The sequence below is a fragment of the Coenobita brevimanus genome, chromosome 51, assembly GCF_032717465.1.
Source record: "Coenobita brevimanus isolate Jiangsu-jjx chromosome 51, ASM3271746v2, whole genome shotgun sequence".
Classification (NCBI taxonomy): Eukaryota; Metazoa; Arthropoda; class Malacostraca; order Decapoda; family Coenobitidae; genus Coenobita; species Coenobita brevimanus.
The window spans coordinates 14,755,930-14,778,748 of record NC_137004.1 but is presented as its reverse complement, the minus strand read 5'-3'; the positions used below and the strand labels follow the sequence as shown (position 1 = coordinate 14,778,748).

Genomic DNA, 22,819 nt, shown 5'->3' with positions numbered 1-22,819 from the left:
ACACTGCAAAAACAGGTGATGAAAAGTCTGGTGTACAGGAATATCAGTGAAGACTGATGTTTGGAGAAGAGGAAATGATGAGGAAATAAGGGAGAAGTTTGGTTGTGGAGAGGTTTGGTTGTCTAATGAGAAACGAAGACGTGCGAAGCCTAATGGCTGAATAAAAGTAAATCATAACGGAAAAGTGAGAAACTGTAATGAGGATGGATGCGTGAGTGAAGGATAAAGGATAGTACGATAACAAGGTTGAAGGAGAGAAAAATTAGAGTGGCGATTCGTGTCTGAATAAAAGAAAAACTGCGAGGAATAAGGGGCTGATAGACTAGTCAGCGATTAGAACAAAGGACAGGGCAACAATTAATGGAAAGGAAAATCACGCTTGAGTTTAATGGATGAATGTAAATAATATAAATAGAAGGAAAGGATGGATGAATGATTGAAGGACAGAGCGAGAACAGAAGATGCCATAATTAACGGAAAGGCAGAAAAGAAATGAGTTTAATGACAAGAAAAAATTACATGAAAAGAAAGCTTCTTGTTGGGAAGGGGTTGTTGAAAAACAGAACAAGGGAAGGATAGCAAAGCTTATGGAAAGGGAATCCAATGAAGAGATTACGCTTAGAGAAGAACGGGGAAGAATGGTGTGAATGAGTGGTTGGGGGAAGGTGTTATAAAAAGGATAGCATTGTTAACAGACAAGAAAAACAATGTGGATTCTATTCCTCGGTGAAAACGAGAATGATGACAAGGGTGTGGATAGTTCTGGGACTTCTGAAGCATTAAGAATCAAGCCAACAATATGCGTCTGGTTGTACATCACATAGAAAACACAGGATAGGGTCAACAAGACATGATGTATGTTGCATGGCTCCTGGTAATCTGTAAATGCCTATAGAAAAATTGTTTGCAACCTTCAACATTTCTCCAGTGAACAGTTGGATATACATGGGCGAAAGAGACTGCCAAGATCATCATCATAACCTGTTTCCCACTAACCGATAGGCGTGAGCAAAAGACAGTTAAAAGGTTTATTTGTTCCTCTTTCTTTCCTTTTTTAAATCCAACTCTTAACTACGAAAAATCATACTAGAGATTAGATAATTACAGTAGTTTAGCAGAAACACTATGCAAAACGCTTATAGCCAAGCGAGATTCAGAATCTATATAGTGTCTCAGGTGCAACAGCAGTTACTGGCCACACCTTTATATACCAAGGCGGCAAGAACCTGTCGAAGAGTCGCTGCGATCCATGTTACCTTATTACCAAACAACACACGAACAGTCTTTGAAAGGAAGGGAAATTTGGTGAAGAAATTAAATTGGTCACGGCTTCTAACACTCTGCCTCCTATGATTCACCGTTAACTGAGTATAATCGTGTGATGGAAGTTGGAGTACAAGATTAGAAATTTTTTAACCAAAAATGAGTAAATGAGTAAAATGTAAAAATGAGTAAATGTATTAACAATTCGGCTCCTGATTCAAGTGAATGTATTTGGTGTTGGCTGGAGAGGAATACTAGATTTTTCCAAACCATAAGAAAACTATTTACCGCCTTCAGTTCTCTGATGTCAGTTTTATTACATTATTGCTTCCGTCAGATAATTTTTGTCAGCTTAGGAGGAAGGTCCTGTTGTGAAGGGGTTGGAGACTGTCTTCACACCTTCTGTAGTCTGTGGTGCAAGATGATTTTAATGAACACTGAGCAGACCTCTTAAGGAAAAAGGACCACACAGACTTCCGAGGGACCCCTCTCAGATACATTCTTGTTCCTTGTAAATGCAGTGTTGAAGTATAATGGACGTCACTTGATTGTAAGGGTTGAGATCCTTGATCATTTAAAAGGATACTGGCCAAGGTTCATCTGAAATTGTTTCTTGAGGAAACCCTGGGCATCATTTGTGCTCCTACCACCGTTGGTGCTGGACAGTAGTGGATGGTTTTTCTCAATTTTTTTTGTAGAACCTCCTTTCCCCCAGCATACAAGTGCGCATACCATTCATATACCGCCAACCGTCAGTGCAAGTTTTCGAGTCATAATTTCCCTTGGCGTCTCTAGAGAATATTTACTACATTCCTCCTAAAGTGATTCCATGAAGATGCCTTTCGTGTTCCATGTACAATCTGTGCTGACGTTTAGATCCTCATTTCCTTTGGCATTTTTTAGTGGGCATTAGCCACAGTTATCGTAAAATTATTTCTTAACCCCCTCTCCCCCACATTCACATGTTAAGTCCCAGTGTACCGTCAGTAATGCGATGCAAGTTCTAGTATGCTTCGGTAAGTTTGAAGGGGTCATTCACGTCCGTCCACGAGCTTCCACCATGAGTTAAAAGAAAATGGAACACGCTCACCCTGCAGTATATAAGGGGGAATGATTTTAAGTACACGTGTTCGTAGTTGGCTTCCTGTTACCCATTCCTGTTTGGTTTCGGTTTGTAAATAATTACTATTGTCACTCTGGCTCAATGACTACCTCGGCTGGCTTGTAATTGCTGTGTAAGTCATGTCTTTTTTGCAACCTTAGTAATCTGGGTCGTATAAATAAGTTGATTTTAATGTTTTGTAGGAATTCTAGACTCTGTCTAAAGCTACACAGTTTACATGTGTTTCGTTTGATTCTCTTCTTTTCTCATCCATTATTGGTCTTTTCTTCCTGCATGACACAATGCGCAGTAAACTTTGACACCCTATGTAAGTACTACACAATATGTGTCAATATATGAGGAATATGGCTATGCAAAACTTGGCATCTAGTTACATCACTACATCTTTTTTTTTTTTCTAAATCCTTCTGTCTGACGACGTATTGAATGTTATAACTTAACTACCTTTTCACTGAGCTTAGATGCTTTCCGAACTGCAGGGGCTAGACACAGCCTTCATCAACTCCTGCCGTAACATAACTGAGTGAAAATTGTTGGAAAAAAATTATGTGGTAGAAGTATGAGTAAGTTCATAATACGTTACAGAATTCATGGTGTTAATCAACTGCGCTACCTATAGATCGCAAGCACACAATTTCCTCGGGTTTTCAAGCTGCTTGGAACTGTAAAATGCCATTGCACATGAGCAAACCATTTTAGCTTGTTTCATCAATCATCAATAACTTAAAGGAAATATACCCGTATCTATCTGGCAGAAACAAAAGAATAAGATAATGCTGATTCTCTGTTCATTCATTATTTCTATTTTTTAACTTAAATGAATCTAGTTATTTAGGTTTAACTGTTCTAGCTCTACGACCCAATTCATTCCATTTTTATTAATTACTAATTAATTAATGTATTTATTTATCTATGTTGTGCCAATTCCAAGCCAGCAAGAACCGAAGAAGGAACTTCCCGAGTGCCATATCTAGCTTTTCTATCTCATGGCTAGCTAAACACTGGCTCAGCCTTTGACGTGCGGGATAGGCTCAATTGAATAATATCTAGTGCTAGCCCACGTAAATTTTATAAGCGCAGTAATAACGGCGATACTGCTTCTCGATATACTCTTCAGTCCTTTGCCTGCTACGATGTCTGTCAGGTGAACATCATCGTCAGATGTTTAAATTACTCATGTGCACCAACGGCAATGACAAAAATAATATCCACTTTTTTTCCTCTTCTCTTCATCACGAAACTCATTCTAAGAGATCCCTTTCCACAACAAAGGATATGTGTTTCTTTAATTTGTAATACATTTACAATTTCTCTGTTTGAATGGACTCACCTTCCACCATCCACTACCTAGACAAACTTTGGAAGAATTAAGCTATTCCCACATCATTATAGAAATTATGCTTATCAAGATGATACGGCAGTTTTGGTCTGACCTGGATCTCACCCCTATTCCCCACACACACAAAAAAAAAGAAAAAAAAATCAATCGTGTGTATACCATGGTTCTTCCATTCAACATTTCCGGCAGTGTGAAAAAAAAAAAAAAACACTAAGCATCCTTTCTACTTATATCCGTCTCCATTAAACCCACTGTTTCATTACTTAACCACATAATAACTCGTTTTCAACCAAGACATTCACTTTCCTTTTCCGTTAGTATATTGACTCATTTGGCCTGTCACCATTATTCCTTTCCTTAATCAGTATCTTTCCTGACCTCTAACTACATGCGCCTTCATTCAGCACAATTGGACGGAACATCCAACACCCGCCATTTAAACATTCTCGCTATATCACCCTCAGTTAACTCCTTTACTTCTTTCATTCATTTCTTTCAGCTCCCTAGTCTTTCTCATGCCTTATGAACTACCAACTTTTGTTTCCCATTATACAGTGGATCTCCAAATTCCTTAACTTTCCATTCTTCTCTGCAAGTCACCTGTGAAATTGTCCCCAGTAGAGCGCGCTTCATCCTAATCAGTGGGCTTTAATTACCTAATTCATCGAATCATAAAATTACGTAATATTCTTCTCCATTATACCATCGTCATCGTTACTTCGTTCCTCTAACGCAGTTCCTTCTCCTCTTCCACCATACTTCCACTTTCACTTTCTTTTAGTGCAAGACTACTCTGCTACTAACCACTTCCCTTTCTCTAAGCCAATTTTCTCGTTATCTGTACTGCAGTACTTCTGGGCGATGACTCCTTCTGTTATGCATTCACAATTTTTTTTTTAAATGTCTGCTGCCAGGTGATTCAGGACGTCAGGAAGACTTCTCGTAGCGAAAGGGTGTGTGGATATTTCTAACCTCTTCATTAACTTAATTCTTTCCTGATAATACCTCTCTCCCCTATAGTATTCCTTTCGTACAATCTGGCCAAACTTTACGGCATTTTCTTCTTTATCACGCACTATCATAACACTTTCACTACGAATTTATTTCATTCTTTCTGCCTCAAGACGATTTTATTTTTCTTCAAAGAAACTTTCAGAGCTGAAGAGGTTTGACATAACCTTGATGAATCACTTCATTTACAAGGCGTTCTGTTGAATAACACTCCCTCTTCTGTCTTTCTTTTCTTCATTCTTTCCTCTTCCTTCTGCCTGTGGGTGACTCTACACTTACTGACAAGCCAAATGGTTTCCTGTACATCAGGAAACCATTTACTTCACTGGGTGGTAATCATATAACCAAATTATGGTGCCTGGTGATTTAGTGGGTAATTAAGGCGCGCCAGTCGGACTGAGCCGGTGAAGGTTTATATCCAAGGAGTGGTTGGGGTTTATTGCTCACGTAATGCCACTCAGAGATGAGTGAGGATGGTCACACTCATCTTAAATGTCAGGACCAACTTGCCTAGCCCCGGGCTCCTACACTCCTCATGGGGCAACGTTGGATTGGATGATGGATGGATGAAATGAATTTGAAGGATGCCATAATAAACAATAAGTAGCAATTGTACAAATAGGTTAATTTTTACAGTCTCTTCTTTTCTAGTGTTCCATTCTAAGCTCAGATCCACTTTCCTTTTCTACTACTGAACCACCCTCCTACCATCCTTCATCAGCAAACCACATTTTTTAAAATCCCCTTCTCCCCCAATACAATATTTCACCTTTTCACGGTCAGTTCTCCGTAAAAAAAAAAAAAAAAAAAAAAATCACTTCCTTTCATCACCAATGCCCTCTCACATAATCCCGTTAAACCTTTCACTATTTCCATCTCCGTTAACAACATTCCTAACTTTCTCCATCATGAGCAATCTTTACCTTCTTCAATTTTCCATTTCCCGTCTGTCAGCAAGCTGTACTGTCCCATACCATTCTGTCTCTCTATCTGCCAAATCCTACACCATATCCATGCCTTTAGTCCATCATCCATCATCTCAAACCCATTTCCTTCTCCACCGATGAACTGTCCCAATCACCATCGTACACAGTCCCTCACCATTCCCTTCTCCATCAACATGCTCCTTCAGTATCTGCATCCCTTTCAGCCTATATCTCCATCCTTTCAAACTGATCCTCCTCAGTTTCTGTCCCTCCTCTTCCATTACCATTTCCTTCTTCATCAACCATTTCCATCACAGCCTATCTCTATTTTCAGTCCATAACTCCGTCATTCTCCACGACAAATGTTCTTTGATTCTCTACGAAAATAATCCTTTAGTGACCACTCTCCATGCTCATATTCTCGCACCTTACCCTTCCCCATCAGCGTCATCCTTCACTATCTTCATTCCCTCTCAGAAATCCACTTCGATCTCCCACCAGTGTACTTCCTCAGTCGCCATCCTTGGCAGTCTCATTCTATGCCCCAACTGCCATATCCTTCACTATCTTCTTCCCTTCTAATCCACATCTCAGTCATTCTCGTTCATAACTCCTCTTCCATTACCCCTACCGCTGAGCGTCTTCAGTCATTGTCTTTCACATCCCCTCACCATTCTCTTCTTCATCAGCAATGATCATCATAAACCATGCCCAGTTCAGTCCTTCCCTCTATCATTCTCCATCACTGAATTTCATCCATTCATCACCACTCAGCTGCGTCAGTCACCTTTCTTTACAATCCCTCACTATTCCCTTTTCGATACACTGCATATATCGCGATTCATGTCCACATCAGTGTGCATGTCATTCGTTCTGCAACAATGAACTTATTACCCAGCAGTATATCACTCCATTCCACAGCTCATCGCCTAATTAAACTTCAAACCACATTCTCATGCCATCCTACCGTCTACTCTCATCCCCATATCTCATCTCCTTTCCCTTTCCCCTTCCCCCACTTTCCTGTCCCTTTTCCTTCTGCTCTCCTGTTCTTTCCCATTAGGGGAAGGAAGAAACTCTTCGCCTAACCTCACCCCCTTTTTCCCTGCTACACCTAGCCACACCTCTCTTCCCATTCCTCGACCCTTACTCCCCGAGCCCCTTCCCCTACCCTCCTAACTCCCTTCCCCTTCCTCATACCACAACCCATTAGTTCTCATGTAAACAAAAAAGGACGGTCATTAGTGGTCAGAACTGTTACTACCTCGGCTGCGGACACGACTCCCATTTTTTCCATTTATTTTTCATTCTGTTAACTGTCAGACGGCTCGCTTGCTCACCTGCCCTCATGAAAAGGTGCGAGTTATTTATCTGTTTGTATTTCTGTATTTTTCTCCTCGATATTCGCTATCTTTGCCCCTGCAACCTTCCTCTTCTCTGCCTTTGTCATTACCTATTATTTTTCTTGTTTTTCCCCCAACTTATGTTCCATTCGGTTAGAGAAAACTTTCTTCCGAGTCACAGTTTTTGACAGAAATAACAATAATCAAGAGAACGACAAAAAAAAGAGTCAAATGCTGCTAAACCTTTAGCCTTTTTCCAGTCCCTTTCTCCCTGGCCAGCTACTCTGCAGTTCATATTAGCGTGACGGAAATTATCACAATCCGGGCCCGCTGCTGCTGCTGCTGCTGCCACGTTTCAGTGACTGTGGAATCCTCTCTCTATTCTAACTATGCTCTAGGGGAAATTTGAGATCTTGTAAAACATAAAACTTAACCAATTTGTCGGGTAAAAAAAATAATGGCCCTAGCGGTTTACTTAAATCAGTTAATTGCATGTCGTATTTATTTACCTTAATTTTACTTCCAGTTTGGTTGTGATGTGACTTTTAGGTGTATAAGTGAAAATAAAAGAATAAACAAGCTATCGTATGCGCAGTTTAGGCTCAAGAATTTTGTAATAGTGGAACCTAGTACTTAAGAGATACAGTCTACCCAGTAAAAGTTCGTTCTCTCTCTCTCTCTCTCTCTCTCTCTCTCTCTCTCTCACACACACACACACACACACACAGAGACACGTGGGTATATCATAGTTCGTAATTGTTCGTAATTCCAATCTTCCAAACCTATCACATTTGGCAAAGCAATCTTACGTCACTTTTCTTTCCCTGTGTACACCAGTGTGAAGTACTATCGCCCCCAAAAGTATCCTTACTAAAGTGAAGTGATTGATTTTGACACAGCAGACGAGGAGATATGGAATACAGACACTGCTCGAATCACTCTGCTCATTGTGGAGTCCTGTGTTCACGTGAGTAAGGACTAAGGATACTTTTTTTGGATCGACAGTACAATAGACTATTTTGTGCCGGTGTAAGGAGCAGGAAAACATCTGAGGTTAATCTAATCTCTGATACGGACTTATAAGGCTATAATATTCGAGCCAATCTTTAACATTAGCAATTCTGCTTGGTTGTTAAGTCTTCCAGAAAGTTTTATTCCGCTTAAGAAAGCATTCCGACCACTTTTAGCCGCCAAAGACCCTCTCTAAGCTGAATAACATCATCTGCTATCCGAAACTGAGTAAAATAACTTGGGGGTAGCCTGATTAATTATGAAAAGCATTATCGTAGTGAAGGGGGTTTCAAATATCTCAATATAACCTCCTCGACCGTCACGAAAAAACCTGACGACCAACTTTTCACCCCCTGTACCGAGCTTTTCCCGCTAAGCCTGTACGTGATGCGAGTCCTTGCCATTACATGAGTTTCACTAACATGCGGTGGTTTTCAACGCTCGAAATAAATGGTAAAAAAATTATAACCTTTCGGCTGTTGAAGCTAACCTCTACTATTTCCCTCTGACACACACACACACATTTTTTTTTTTTTAAGTTCATTGCGAAAAGCCTTTTTTTTTTTTTTTCTATTGAATAAAACCAAGTGAATTACCATTTTTACTCTAACTTAGCCAAAAACTGACATCATTCCACCTTGAATGCTCAGCTGGAATAATAGAATGATAATTGAATATAATGCTACTCACGAAGACGGCTTATGGAAAGGATGTTGAAAAGCAGGGCTGAATTTTTCTGCCACTGAGCAATGTAAAATGAGATTAAAAAAAGAAAAAAACGAACATCTGAACGAAGCTAATGGTAAAACAGCACAGTATAAAAAAAAACACGTCATCGTACTGAAGAAGTCTAATTAATCTGCTTATCTTGCTGCCTTCCAACAATTCATAGCTACAATATAGAAGTGATTTTTTTTCTTTTATAATGGAAAGCTAGATAAAATTTAATTCCCATTTGTACGAAGGGCTCTCTTGACCTGGATATAATAATGTGGAAACACCAATAGTGATGTTGAGAAACACATTCTAATACTGAAGAAATTAATGAAACACATCAGCGTTCACCCAGACCAGGTGTAGATGAGGGAGTTCATAATTTGCAACGGCGGCTTACTTAGAAACGCTTGAACTTAACAGCAGAAGTGAAAGGGAACTGAAAGTGGTATGGGATAATCGTGGCCTGTTACTTGTCGCTAAGCCTGATATGAACACAAATTTACCCCTTCACAACGACTACGTCATTTACTGCTATTTCCTTTCTGTCCGACTTTTTACTACTTCAGAAGAACTTGTGGCGAAGGAGATGAGTATTCTCTATGAATTCCTCTTATCCCCAGACGATTTTTTACTGCTTGAAAAACGTAACAGTGAAATAGCCACACACTTCCTTGACAGAGCCGTAATTATATTTACACTTAATTCCTATAAGACTCACAAGACTTTCAGCATTTACGAGCGATTTCTTTCCTAATCCATGCTACCATTACACTACTTTGTAAGGTTTACGAAGGAATGAAAGGGTTAGAAATACTCTCTCATTAACTACGATAATATCACTTGTTCATTTTCCGTACATTTTATCTGTCGTAGTGAAATGTAGCCTCCACTAGCTTCACTACAGTGACATTTTTGTTTTATTCAGAGTGGACCTTCGGTAGTGTAAGGATCGGCTGTTGTATCACTGAACGCATTTCCTATTTAAGGCAGAAGTAAATGGCTGGAAAAAAAAAATAAATGAAAGTCAGCTTGGCTTATAACAATCAGAGAAAAAAACAATTTCAATTGGGTTTTAATGCCTACCCTGAGAGTATGCAAAAAAAAAAAAAAAACGTGAAACGAATACAGCATTAAAGAATAAATACTTAAAGGACCCAGAATACTCTGAATAAAAACGTACTGGTGTAAAACACACAAAAAATAGTAGTGGCGTAAAAAAGAAAAAGTTGAAAAATAATATATTCAGAGCTGATGATAATACCTACTCAGGATGGTTACAAGGGAAAACTATATATATATATATATAGATATATATATAGATATATATAGATATATATAAATATATATACATAATATATATATATATAGATAGATAGATAGATAGATAGATAGATAGATAGATAGATACATACATACATAGATATAGATATACAGATATATATACAGTATATAGACAGAGAGATAAAGAACCAGTTGACAGTAAAAAATGAAAACCTAGAGACTGAAAAAGCTCTCATACACACAAAAGGTGTGTGAAAAGAGCACAAAATGCAAGTTGGTCCGGGAAAATGGAGTGGAACAGCCTTTAAAAAGTTAAGATATGGAAATGGGTAAACATATCAAATGGTAAAAAGTAAACAGACTGACAAAAGGCGAAAGGAATGGGGAAAGAAGGCGAACAAATGGGCCAGAATATGCAAGAAGGGAAATGTGGTAAATTCAGCCATGAATAGGCAAACTAATACTGGCAAAGGGAAGGATAATTAGTGAAAGGATGGGAAGAAGAACCCAAATGCAAAAACCATAATGTGGACGAAACCAATTACAGTAAAACTGACAATGGCAGCAAACCAATACTTACTATGGGTAAGCTAAATGGAGAATGGGATGGAAGAGGCCAAATGCAAAAACCAGAATGGACGATGTCACGTGTAGCCTATAGACGATAATAAATAGTCATTAAGTAACCGAATGAAAGTCGTGTTTTCTTAGCCAAGGAATTTCGCACTAATCAGTTAAAACTTTATGACTGTCGTGTGCTCCACCACACCCAAAGTGATATTATATATATATATATATATATATATATATATATATATATATATATATATATATATATATATATATATATGACTAGCTGGAATAAATAAGAATAAGTGTGCATCTCAACTAAAGCGTTCATTTTGTCTATCTATCTATTGCCAGACGCCTCAATCCCGTTTGGGTTGGCCACAAACAAATCGCCTCCAAGTCGCCCAGTCCCCCGCCATTTCACTGCCCTGCTCCCAACTCACACCCCCCTCTCTCATATACCTCTCCACCCTATCCCTCCATCTCATCCTTGGCCTCCCCCTCCCTCTTCCCCCCTCCACCTCACTCACATACACTCTCTTCGTCAGTCTTTCACCCTCCATCCTCTCCACATGGCCAGACCAACTCAGTGTGTTCCTCATAACGCTTCCTATCCCATCCACATCCACGCCACAACGCTCCTTTATATCCTCATTCGTCAGCCTGTCTCTCCATGTGACTCCACAGGTTCCTCTTAAATAACTCATTTCCACTGCTCTCACTCTTGACTTGTGTCCTTCCAACAACGTCCAAGCTTCACTTCCATACGTTAGAGTTGGTATCACAATACTGTCATGTAGTAACTTTTTTCACTTCCATGGTCACTTCCCTGTTTCTTATCACTGCTTTCAAAGAACCAGCAACCTTTCTTCCCTGCTGTACCCTTTCAAGCATTTCCTCCTCCAAACCTCCATCCTTACTCATCACACTACCCAATTACTTAAACGTACTCACATTTTCCATTTCCTCACCATCCAACCTCGCTGTACATTCACTGACTTCACCTCTCTCAAAGACCATCACCTTACTCTTCCCTACATTCACCTTTAGATTCCGTTTCTTACACACTCTCCCAAATTCATCCACCAAGCCTTGCAGCTCCCCTTCGTCCTCACTCAACACAGTATCATCTGCAAACAACAGTACAGGGAGTTTCCAAACACTATCCTCTCTCACCAGGGCCACTCCAACATCCACTACCCTACCTTGTATCTCTTTTATTACCCCATGCATGTACAGATTGAACAACCATGGAGACATGACACATCCCTGTTTCAACCCAACTTTCAAAGAGGAAATTTCACTTAGTTCACCATTCACACGCACTGCAGCCTTCGCACCATCGTACATACTCTTCACAACATTCAACAACTTCCCATCTACTCTATATATTCTTAACACTTTCCACAATCCTTGTCTATCCACCCTGTCATATGCTTTCTCCAAATCCATGAAAGCTGCATACAACTTCTTTCCCTTCTCTAGAAACTTTTCCACTAAAGATCTAAGAATGAATATCTGATCTAAACAACCTCTTCCCTTCCTAAAGCCTCCCTGTTCTTCTCCAACTAATTTCTCTGTTCTTTCTCTAACTCTGTCAATAAGTATCCTACCATACACTTTTCCTATTATACTAAGACAAATGCCCCTATGATTACCACACACTTCTTTTTCCCCTTTTCCTTTGTACAAGGGAATAATTATACCTGACTTCCAATCCTCCGGGACTCTACCTTCCTCCCAGGCCAATCTGCACATCTTCCACATCCATTCTACTACTATCTCTCCCCCATGCTTCACCATTTCATCACACACTCCGTCAATTCCTGGAGCTTTCCCCGATTTAACTTTCTTCATTGCTTCCACAACTTCTATCCTACTGATTTCTTCCTGTCTTCTCACCTCCCTCCTTCTCCCAGCCATTCCCCAGCCACTTATACTCGCATTACTTCCATCCTGTATGTTCAACAATTCCTTAAAGTGTTCTCTCCATCTGCTCACTTTTTTTCCCATCTCCACTAGTAATCTACCATTGTTATCTTTCACTCCCCTGCTAACTTCACTTCCATCCTGTCTTACACTTTTCACCTCTTTCCAGAACATTTTCTTACAGTCCCTCCACTTTACACTCAAATTCCTTCCAAATTCCTCATTCACTCTCTTCTTACTCTCTCTTACTAATCTTTTCACCTCTCTCTTTCTTTCTACATATAACTCTCTCTTCCGCCTCTCAACTTCTTCCACGCCCCTATTTCTCATCCATTCATTGTATGCTTTCTTCTTTTGTGCCACAGCCTGTCTCACCTCTTCAGTCCACCACGCTGTTTCTTGCACTCCCCTCCCCCGTCTTGTCTTCCTTCCACACACCACATCACATGCTGCACATATTTCTTCTGTAAATATCCTACACACACCTTCCACATCTCCCATCTGCTCTAATTCATATTTGCCCAATCGTTCCTCCACTTCTCTCTTATACTCTGCCTTTTTCTCATCCTCTTGTAACCTTTCCACTCTCCTTGCAACTACTCCTTCCTCTCGTCTTTCCCTTCTTCTATTCCTCCATCTTACTTGAATCCTAATTCTGGCCACCAGCAAGTAGTGGTCAGAAAGTCCACTCCCCCAGCCTCTATAAGCTCTTGCATCCATTACACATCTTCGCATCCTTTCATCCACACACACACAATCAATCATTGCCTTCCTTTCATTCAGTTCACCACCCACCCTTCTCATCACTCGCCATGTATACCTGTGGATCATTTTATGCCTGAAGAGGGTATTGGCTATCACCAACCCCCTCCCAGCACAAATGTCCACTAACGCACTCCCATTCTCATCTATCTCAGAAGGCACACCCCACTCACCAACTATTCCATCCACCTTCACATTCCCAACTTTACCATTCATATCACCGATCAAAAACACTCTCTCATTCCTTCCAAACTTTTCCATGCACACTTCTACATTTGTCCAGAACTCTTCTCTCACTCTTCTAGCACGATCTTAGGTTCATTTTGTAACTAAGATTTTTCTAAAAAATCAGATTAGAATATTTAGGTTGCATACCATTAGCAAGGAGCCACCCTTCGCTACGAAGACATATATACATATTTTTTTTAGTCAACTCGATATCTCCAAACGATTTTAGTCAGCATATCGTTCTTTACATATCACTCCAATATTCATGACGAGATCGCCACGGTTATTACTATCGATCACCTGCGAACATGATTATACCTGTATATCTTTTTCTATATCGAAACACTTAAAGTAAGACATGAATTTCGAAACCCGGAGAGGTGAGCTTCGGAGCCAAACCAACTTCTCAGAATATCATGTAAGAGTTTCGTAATCGTTCGGCTACAAACTGGAAAGATATCGCCGTCCGAAAATGGTTGTGTTGTTGCTGCCTGTCATGTGTGCAACCCTGGAGTTTACAAGATGAAAATAATGACGGCAAAAACACTGAGAATCCTGGAAGGGCAACATTCACACGCGTCATTCTCCTAATCTTATGACGACGTTAATGGGAGGTGCGTCTGACAATTCTATCTTTTCATAATGATCAATAAATTGCTAAAGTTTTTATTAGCTGCTTCATATTTTAAAAAGTTACAGCTTAAAAAATAATGTCTCGCAGTTCGAGTGCGCCATTTTATTCATTTTTTCAGTTCACACAAGTTCACTGGCTAGCTCATGCTGTCCTTAGTGTTAGTCGCGTTTTTTTTTTTTTTTAGACCTTTCGAACTGGGGTTTATATATAGTCTTTATTAACTGCCTTTAGCCGCTTAGCTATCTGGCTGCTACCAGACGATCTTATTCAACTTAGGAAGGATGTCTGGTAGAAAAGCGTTCACCAAAGGTATATATGACTCCTCCAGTACCATGAGTCCTTAACAAAACAAAATCATATACTGTATTAATGTATAAAACGTCATCGAGCTGAAGAGATGAAATTAAATAATGAGCGATTTTTATTTTCTTTAGGAAGAGAAATGCTCCGGGAGGAGAAGCTTCAAGAGGACAAAGTCATACAAACTAATGTTCCTGCATTATGTCATTTCCTCACTAGTATCAAAGAAAATTAGATCAGCGCCAGGTCTCATTCTCAATACATTATAAGGAATAATAACGGGCTTTAGGCTCTGTATACAAACCTCAAGATGCGATAAATTACGGCGGTAACACTTCGCTCTCTCTTTCAATAACAGATGGAAGGAAAATGACAGAAATTACATCACAGCCGTAAGGTAACTAAAAAATTGTCTCACATGGTGAGTCCGATGTCTTACCGAATTATCCGTTCAACTTGTGGTATCCTGGGAGGCATATACAGTATATAGGTTTTCAAATTTAAATCATAATGTTAATGTTTATATCTTTTTTTTTTTTTGTCATGTTAAGTATGAGTATGGCGGAAAATGTTAACTGTATTTCACCGAAAGGCACCCCCTTGTGAGCGGAATAACACGCACATTCCAGTACCTATCGTCCGTGGTCTCACGTTGTTTCACACAGAACAAGCACAGATACTTTTTTTCTTTGGCTACTGTACATCGCTTTAATCTGCTTCGGGAGAGGAAATGAGATGGTTTCGGCAAACCAGCGCCAGATATGGACACAGATCACCGTGACATACACATTCTCGGACTAACCAGGAGCAGTTCTGAGCGAGCGCATTTTGCATCTTTCTTTAAGCCATTTTCTGTCATTGTTCATTACCCGTCACCGCCTCGGAGACTGCACGGGAACGGGTAATGTTTTCACTCGGTTTGTTTATTTGTTTGTTTGTTTGTCTGTCTTAACAGCTTTAAGCAAAAACTACTGGTGCAATTTCGACTAAAATTACAGAGATGATGGGCTATGACCTTCTGATCACCTGATTAAAGTTTGGGCCAATTGGACCAAGGCCCAGGCTGTAGGCCAAAAAATGTGAAAAACGGGGGAACGGGTAAAAACCGTTTTTCGCCATAACTCCTTTCAAATTCGTCATATCGACATGAAACCAAAACCTACAGGTGCATATTTCAAATTTGCATCCTATAACATGCCTCAATACATCAGGGGGTTCACCTCCAGTTAGCAGTAAGGGGGTCCTTGTCAGGTGGGTTGGGCCAAAAATTTCAGATGGGCATAAAATTGTCAATTTTCACCCGATTTACTCCAAATTTGATATGTGACATCTTTGAGTAGATATCCTGTTGTATTTATGTCAGCACTAAAATGACTGCCTGGAACGGGTTTGCTGTGCCTTGGCACCGCTTCTTGTTTGTTTTTGTTCTCTGTATCAGCCGAAGTCTAAAATTCAAAAGCTGATCGTAATGGGTTCGTGCTAAGTCCATGGAAATCGATCAAAGGTAGGCAAGATATTGTACTGGTCAAAGCATGGTTTTCGATACATACGTATTCCCTCAACCAATTTCGAGTGTTTGTGAAGTAAATTTATTCCACATTTTTTTTTATTATTCTTTATTCATGTTTATCCAAATCTATTGCTCTAACTAATATGGAATACCAATTCTGACTGTAATGGAACTGTGCTAATTCGGCGAAAATTCATCAAAGTTAGCAATGGGAAACAGCTATGGTCATTACACATTTCTGAGCGTATACATATAACGGAATTATCAACAACAGTTCTGGGCGTCCATGATTCGCAGCTTTGTTTCCGTTCTTTTTTTCCTCCTTTTGTTTTTTCTATTTTTTTCTTCGTTTTTATCCACACCTGGTGCTGTACCATGAAATTCCCTTGTTACTCATAATGGAACAGTGAGTAATGATGAGTTGTCTGTTGAAGTCGACCAAAGTTAGTCATGGGAAACAGGGTTGGTCACGGCCAACTCTGGACTTATGCACAGTCTTTCTTACCAGTACATACCTAGGTGTTCCTTCTGACTGTCTTTCTGTATTTTTCTATCAATATTTTTATTTGCTGCACAGTTGCCACCGTAGAACGAAATGGAACAGCGCTTAGTGATGACATGACTGTAGATATCGATCGACGTCAACTACAAGTGCGATGGTCATGCAGTTGTGATCCATATAATTTATCAGAAGTATACTGGATCGAGTGTTGTGCAACTGTCTATACAAATTGCATCAGAGAAGATAATTATATAAAAGAAGAGAGTACACGAACACAAGTTCACTGACACTTAATGGATAACTACCCGTTTGTAATGATGATTAATGTAAGGTTGGGAAATTGCACAACCAGGAGATCAGGTATAAAATCAGATCATAACTTGGGAGGAAATTGTTATGAGTGCGTTTTATGTTGATAAATGGAAAGTAATAGTCTAAAATCGTCTATTATCGTTTTTAGTTCAACTGAAAAATAAAAACCGCAACAGTCATCTATAATTGAGAGAGAGAGAGAGAGAGAGAGAGAGAGAGAGAGAGGGGGGGGGAACAAGTCATCTAAGAATAATAACGTTTCTATTGCTACGGCTATACTGTTTATGTATCTGTCCACTTTTCTTACACCCAGTCTGTTTTTTATTATTGTTCACCATGAGCGTCAGGGCCAGGAACTCCACTGCACATTCCTGACTTTAAGGTGAGAGTGACCAGTTTCGCTCACTCCTAAATGCCATTATTTAAGCAATAAGCCCTAACCACTCCTCAGATTGGAAGCCCATGGAGCCTCTTATCCATTAAACCATCAGAATGTATTTGATTATACGGTTACCATCGAAAGAGGTGAATGGTTTCCGGGGTCACAGGAAACCCCAAGACTTGTAACTCAGTGCCAAGTCACCTGAAGGTAGCATTACATCGAGTGAATTACCTATCAGTAAAGAATTATTTTTTGTGTATTAGAATAGAACAATTAAAAAACATTGCTTTAAGCGTCAGTCACAAAGAACTTTAAGGTTTTTTACTGAAATATTTAAATTGCTTAAGACTGAAAAATACATGCAAAAACAAAACCAGCAATGCAAGGACAAATTTCACGTTATAATAATTTCAAGATACAGAACTCGGGCATACCGGATTTCTCCCTCACAATTACCGGTCATGTCACCACAAGAATTTTAGTTGCACCCTCCCAAAAGCAACAAAGACAGAATTCACGGGTCCAGCCACTTTCTTTACCACAAAGTCCATCACACTCTCGGGCTGGAGGTCAACCTGTCTGTCAACCGAGCGAGGAGTACAGGTTTGCTAATCTCTCGAAGAATAACTTTACGAATTGTATGTCGTTCAGACACTGTATCTAGATAGAGGTTGTTATTAGGCCGGAACGTCAGGAAATTCCTCAGTCGAAAAATCAGTCAATTTGGCTGTCATTAAGTCCTTTATATCGCCATCAGGACATTAGGAATCCGGGAATAGCCTGTCTAATTCAGACAGTTTAATGCGGATGATCATTTACCTTTCCGAGTGGCATTATGTGAACAATTTTTTTTTCTTGGGGGGGGGGGCGCTTAATGGCCATCACCCACATGGCGGGGTATTAGGCCAGCCACTGCCGCAGTAAAGGCACTAGGCCACTGCCACATCGCGCAACACCGCCGATCTAGGGGGCCAGTCGCGGAGGAAGCATATGATAAAATGCTAGTAGATCGGCTAGACGCACCTCCCCCCTGACGAACAGCACAGGTCGTATGTTTTCACCCTGGTAGGCAGCCCGGAGCAGATCGTAGAGGGTGGAATAGGTCGTTGCTTCGACCTGGTACGACCGGGTGTGGGCGCTGGGGGCCAGGAGGTGTCTGTAGGAGGCTACGTCTAGCCGATTCTTGAGTTGTTGTTGTTAGATATTTGCCCACACTTGGTGGGCACGGGCAAACAAAGAGGCAGCCTGAGCCTCTTCCTCGGTGTCAGGCGGGTAGCAGCAGGTCGTGGCTGGCGGGCCCGACGCTTCCGGCGGCAAGGGACCGAGTGTACATCCCGGGCGAAGCATGCGGGGATGAATAGGCAAAGCATCCCGTTCTCCTCAAAGATCTTATGGAGGAGAACGTGCAAAGCCCCCTTATCACCCTAACAAAAAGCCTTCGCCGTCGCAATACACACCTCCATGAGGAGGTTTAGCCGTCCAGGATTCCTAGGATCCCTAGCGTGACGTCCCCGGGCCGTGAGACGTCGCCGTGCGTGGGCAGAACTCTGCACAGCTACATCTCCCGGCCCAGTAACATCCCGGGGCTCAGGACCCTGAGGGGTCCCAAACAGGCTAAACTCCACCGGCTCTCTATCACCAAGGAAGTGTTGGAGGTGCCGTGGGTTTGGCTTAACTATCGCCTGGCGGTGCACAAAAACATCAACTCCAGTATCCTGGCGTTTGATGAACCCGTACCCCGCCTGTACGTTAAAACCAAACCACGGTCCCCCGGATCTTCTGGGCTGCTGGAGATTGTGGCTGGCTGGTTGGCCCCCCCTCAACGGGTCGCAGGCAGTAGCAGCAACAGGAGGTACGACGTCCATGGCTGTCGGTCTGAGACTCCTCTCTCGCCACCTGTGAACAATAAATTCCAACTTCAGCTTTATAGGGCACAGCCCAATGGAGCTCCTTGACCTACCCAGACCATCAGGAATCTGTCTGTTGGTGATTTGAGTACCACTCGATGACTGGATCACAGGAAGTAATTTGGCTTATCGCTTAGCATATTCACCAAGAGGCAACAATGCTTCGAGTTAATGGATAGTGGCTGCCCTACATATTGCCTAACAGAGTCCAAAGAGTTTTGTAAATGTCCTATTAAGAATGTTTTAACGGAATCCTGATTCCCCAAACTGTTCCTGACACACCCTGCGATCAGTTTCGTGTCCTTTTGAATGATAGTATTTGTCAGATAAACTAATATAATATTTTTTTAAATACGAAACATTTATCCACTTCGGTAAATTGAAGCCATACATTTTTAATCCTGCTACTGTCAGACGATTTCTTCACCTACGAGAGACTTCTCGAACGGCAGAGGTTTCATGAAGCCTTCAACGACTCCTGCACTACAAAAAGTTTATTCTGAGCTGAACAAAATGGGCTGGAAGCAACAAGAATGAAATGTAACAGACGACAGCAGACTAAAAGGGATAGTCCGTTGAATCTAATTATTTTTTAATGCAGTTCTTGCTAAAGCCAAACCATGGAATTCGGCAAAAGTGACACAGCTCGTGGCAATGGTAACAGAAGCAATGCCTATAAATCAAACAAAAGGTCACTGCATATGAGAGAAGCCAGCAGAGACAAACCTGTAAGTCAACAGGAAATTAATTCTGCTATGAATTCAGAAACGCTAACAGTAATTCAGAAAGTTCGAGAATGTAATTAAAACACTCCCGTAGAAGAGGGAGCGAGAGGAAGAGGGAGGAAGGGGAAAGGGCGGAAGGTGTGTAACATACGGTATTTTGAATAACAGAGGAATTACAAAGGATCCGAGAGAGAGATAGACAAGTACGGAAAGGGGCAAATATGGCTGAAATGGTTTCGGGGTGATGTCTCCCTGTCAATTATTTACAACGGGCAAAGCATAAATAAATAAATACGTAAATAAATAAAAATAAAACTCAGGTGATGCAACTGGAGTAAGCTAAATCAGTGGTGTCTGGTTGTCTGTGGATGGCTAAGAACTGCACTGCTGTAGATCATTGTGTACGACAGCCGAGGTTCTGAATATGAGAGCATGCAATTGCTTTTTCCTGTTCTGGGATGCTACCCCGCTGGAGCAGGTACCAGCGAACATGCACTGAAAATACGGGAACTTGGGTCGGTTTCTCAGATTTCATTAAACTTGTGCATAAAGATGGCTAATATATATTTCATCTTCGCTTAGCAACCAACAAATTCTTCACTATAAACCTAAAGTGAATATGAAAGTAAAGAAAAAAATAGGCTAACCAAAACTATTGCACATAATAATTCAGTTCTGTGGAGAGTGTGTTTATCGTAAAAACTGGTTAAAGTTCCTGGTGAATACTGCTCATCGGTAGCAAGTCAGCAATGCAATCAGCCGTATACATATTGAGTGTGGCTGTCTGAGCGTCAATCTCTTAACTACGATGACACTTTAAATATTATTCTTCTTACCTTTAGATGATGTTATTCAGATTAAGAGAAACATTCTGAACTGCAGGGGTCACACAGAACTTCATCAATACCTTTGGTATGAAAGATGTTTCCTGAGATATACATTTGTTTTCCTTGAGGTAGCCAGAACAATATATGACTTCACCTTGCTAAAAATTTAATTAATCAAGAAATCAGTAAGACAGTAAGTCAGTCCGACAGGTAATCATTAAGCCAGCCATGAAACCGTAAAGGAAATTAGCCAGACAATCCTTACAGTAAATGCATTCCAGTTTGGTTACAAGTTTACTGGACAACCAACACTGCACCATAATTCACTCAGTTATAATTATCTAAATAACACCATAACAACCTCCCAGAGTAGTGTAAGATAGTATCACATGTGTATCTGCAAACTTATGCTCCCACACACGCACACACACGCAAACGGACACCCCTCTCTCTCTCTCTCTCTCTCTCTCTCTCTCTCTCTCTATCTATCTATCTATCTATATCTATCAATCTATCTATCTATCTCACACACACACACACACACCATACAGAGAGACAGGCTGGTACACAGACTTCCACACACCACACAGCACCACACAGTATATCAGAAAATCAGGGACAGCCCCGGGCCTCCTCCCCCATGCACACAAGCACCATCGGCTACACCACACGAACACATAGAAAGCCACGGACAGATGAATGGTCAAGCAGCAGAGGAGTAGGTTGGAACGCTAGTCACACGATCAATCCCTAGTTTCGACAGTGAAGAAATGGAAGCTTTGATTTTTTAAAGTTATGTTACCATTAGCGGGTTCGACACCGCTTATGTATTTTCTTGTGGTGATCGTCCGGGGATATTATTCAGCTGAAGGAAATTCATACCTTCTACGAGTAAAGCATTAACTGACTACCCAAAATCCCACAGACATCTCATAAAAACGCCTCCAGTATTACCATCACACCCGTCCTGAAGTGGTAATTATGTGAGGGCGTGCATCCATCAGCTGCCAGGAAGGACTGCTGGGACTTGGGGAATCGACTGTTTTTCTTATGTATCAAACTCCATGCTTAGACTCAGTACACACTCCCTAAGGGTCAGCGGTCCTAAATGTCACACACCTTTACACGTCACTATTACAGCACTAATACCCACCGTCCATAATAGATAATGTTAATGATCTTTATTCTGGGCTTGTTAAATGGCATTAGTGGAGATGGGGCTTGTGGGAGAGCAGGACTTTTTTTTTTCCGAAATTCAGCCTGGGATCGAACTCGCGTCTTTTCGATGAACACACCACCTCTTTAATTACTGACCATCACTTACAGTTGTCTACAAAAAGACAAAAGACCACACAAACACACACACACACACTTTACTGCTTTACAACTGCCTCGGTTACCGTACTCTTGTCCTCAGCCACACGTATATCATGGACGCCAATCTGCTGCTTCTTCCTGAGGCTAAGTGTTACGTATCTTTCCTGTGTCAACTTTGGGTCACAAGATAGTCAGTATTTATAAGAGGGGACTTGTTTGTGACGGGGAAGGTCGCAAATCTTCACGTAAAAAAAATAAATAAATAAAAAAAGCTTGTGTACATAGGGAATTACTGTATGTATTTGGTTCTCTGGGGCACTTTTTGCTGATGATCAAAAGCATATGATGCAGTGCTTAACTGCTTATCAATATTACTGATAATGTAACTCATAATGTAACTGGTTCCTTCAGCTACCTCACTGCGATGATTAAATAGCAAATGCTGTAGCGCTCAAGCGTTTTTAAATAAAATGAAAACTGCAATTTGTCCACACTGAAATTTACTCAGAAAATTAAAAAGCATAAGGTGTAGTGGTTTACTGTTTGTAAATAAATCGAAAATACAGGTTCTCAGGTGACTGCAGCGCCAATGTTCTTATAGTTAATTGTCATAAATAAATCCCAAAGCAAAATTAATCTAAAAAATAATTAACTCAGACGATTAGAAAGCATCTGCGTCGTTGCTTAATGACTATTTTTTAATGAATGAAGTCACTAGACAACCTTCATTATCATTATTTGTCATAGAGCTGGCAATTCACGCTTCTTCATACGTCTTCCGAATGGATGAGGCAAATTACTCGTCTCGTAAAGCTTTAGTACTTTGTGGTCAGACTTGTTATTTTATTTATTTTTCTTTTTTGGTTTAATTTTAGTGCTTTGTGGACCGTCTTATATTTT

The 22,819-nt window shown here is 40.6% G+C and overlaps 1 protein-coding gene across 1 annotated transcript; it reads right to left on the bottom strand.

Moving 5' to 3' along the window:
• Window positions 1-18,567: 18,567 nt before the first annotated feature.
• LOC145400180 (Y-box-binding protein 1-like) lies at window positions 18,568-19,008 on the bottom strand. The gene has a single exon (XM_080272693.1). The coding sequence runs from the start codon at window positions 19,006-19,008 to the stop codon at window positions 18,568-18,570; it is 441 nt and encodes a 146-aa protein (XP_080128819.1).
• Window positions 19,009-22,819: the final 3,811 nt, after the last annotated feature.

Bases quoted from the DNA above. Each gene is read 5' to 3' on its own strand.
- LOC145400180 (XM_080272693.1), bottom strand. From the start codon at position 19,008: ATGGACGTCGTACCTCCTGTTGCTGCTACTGCCTGCGACCCGTTGAGG.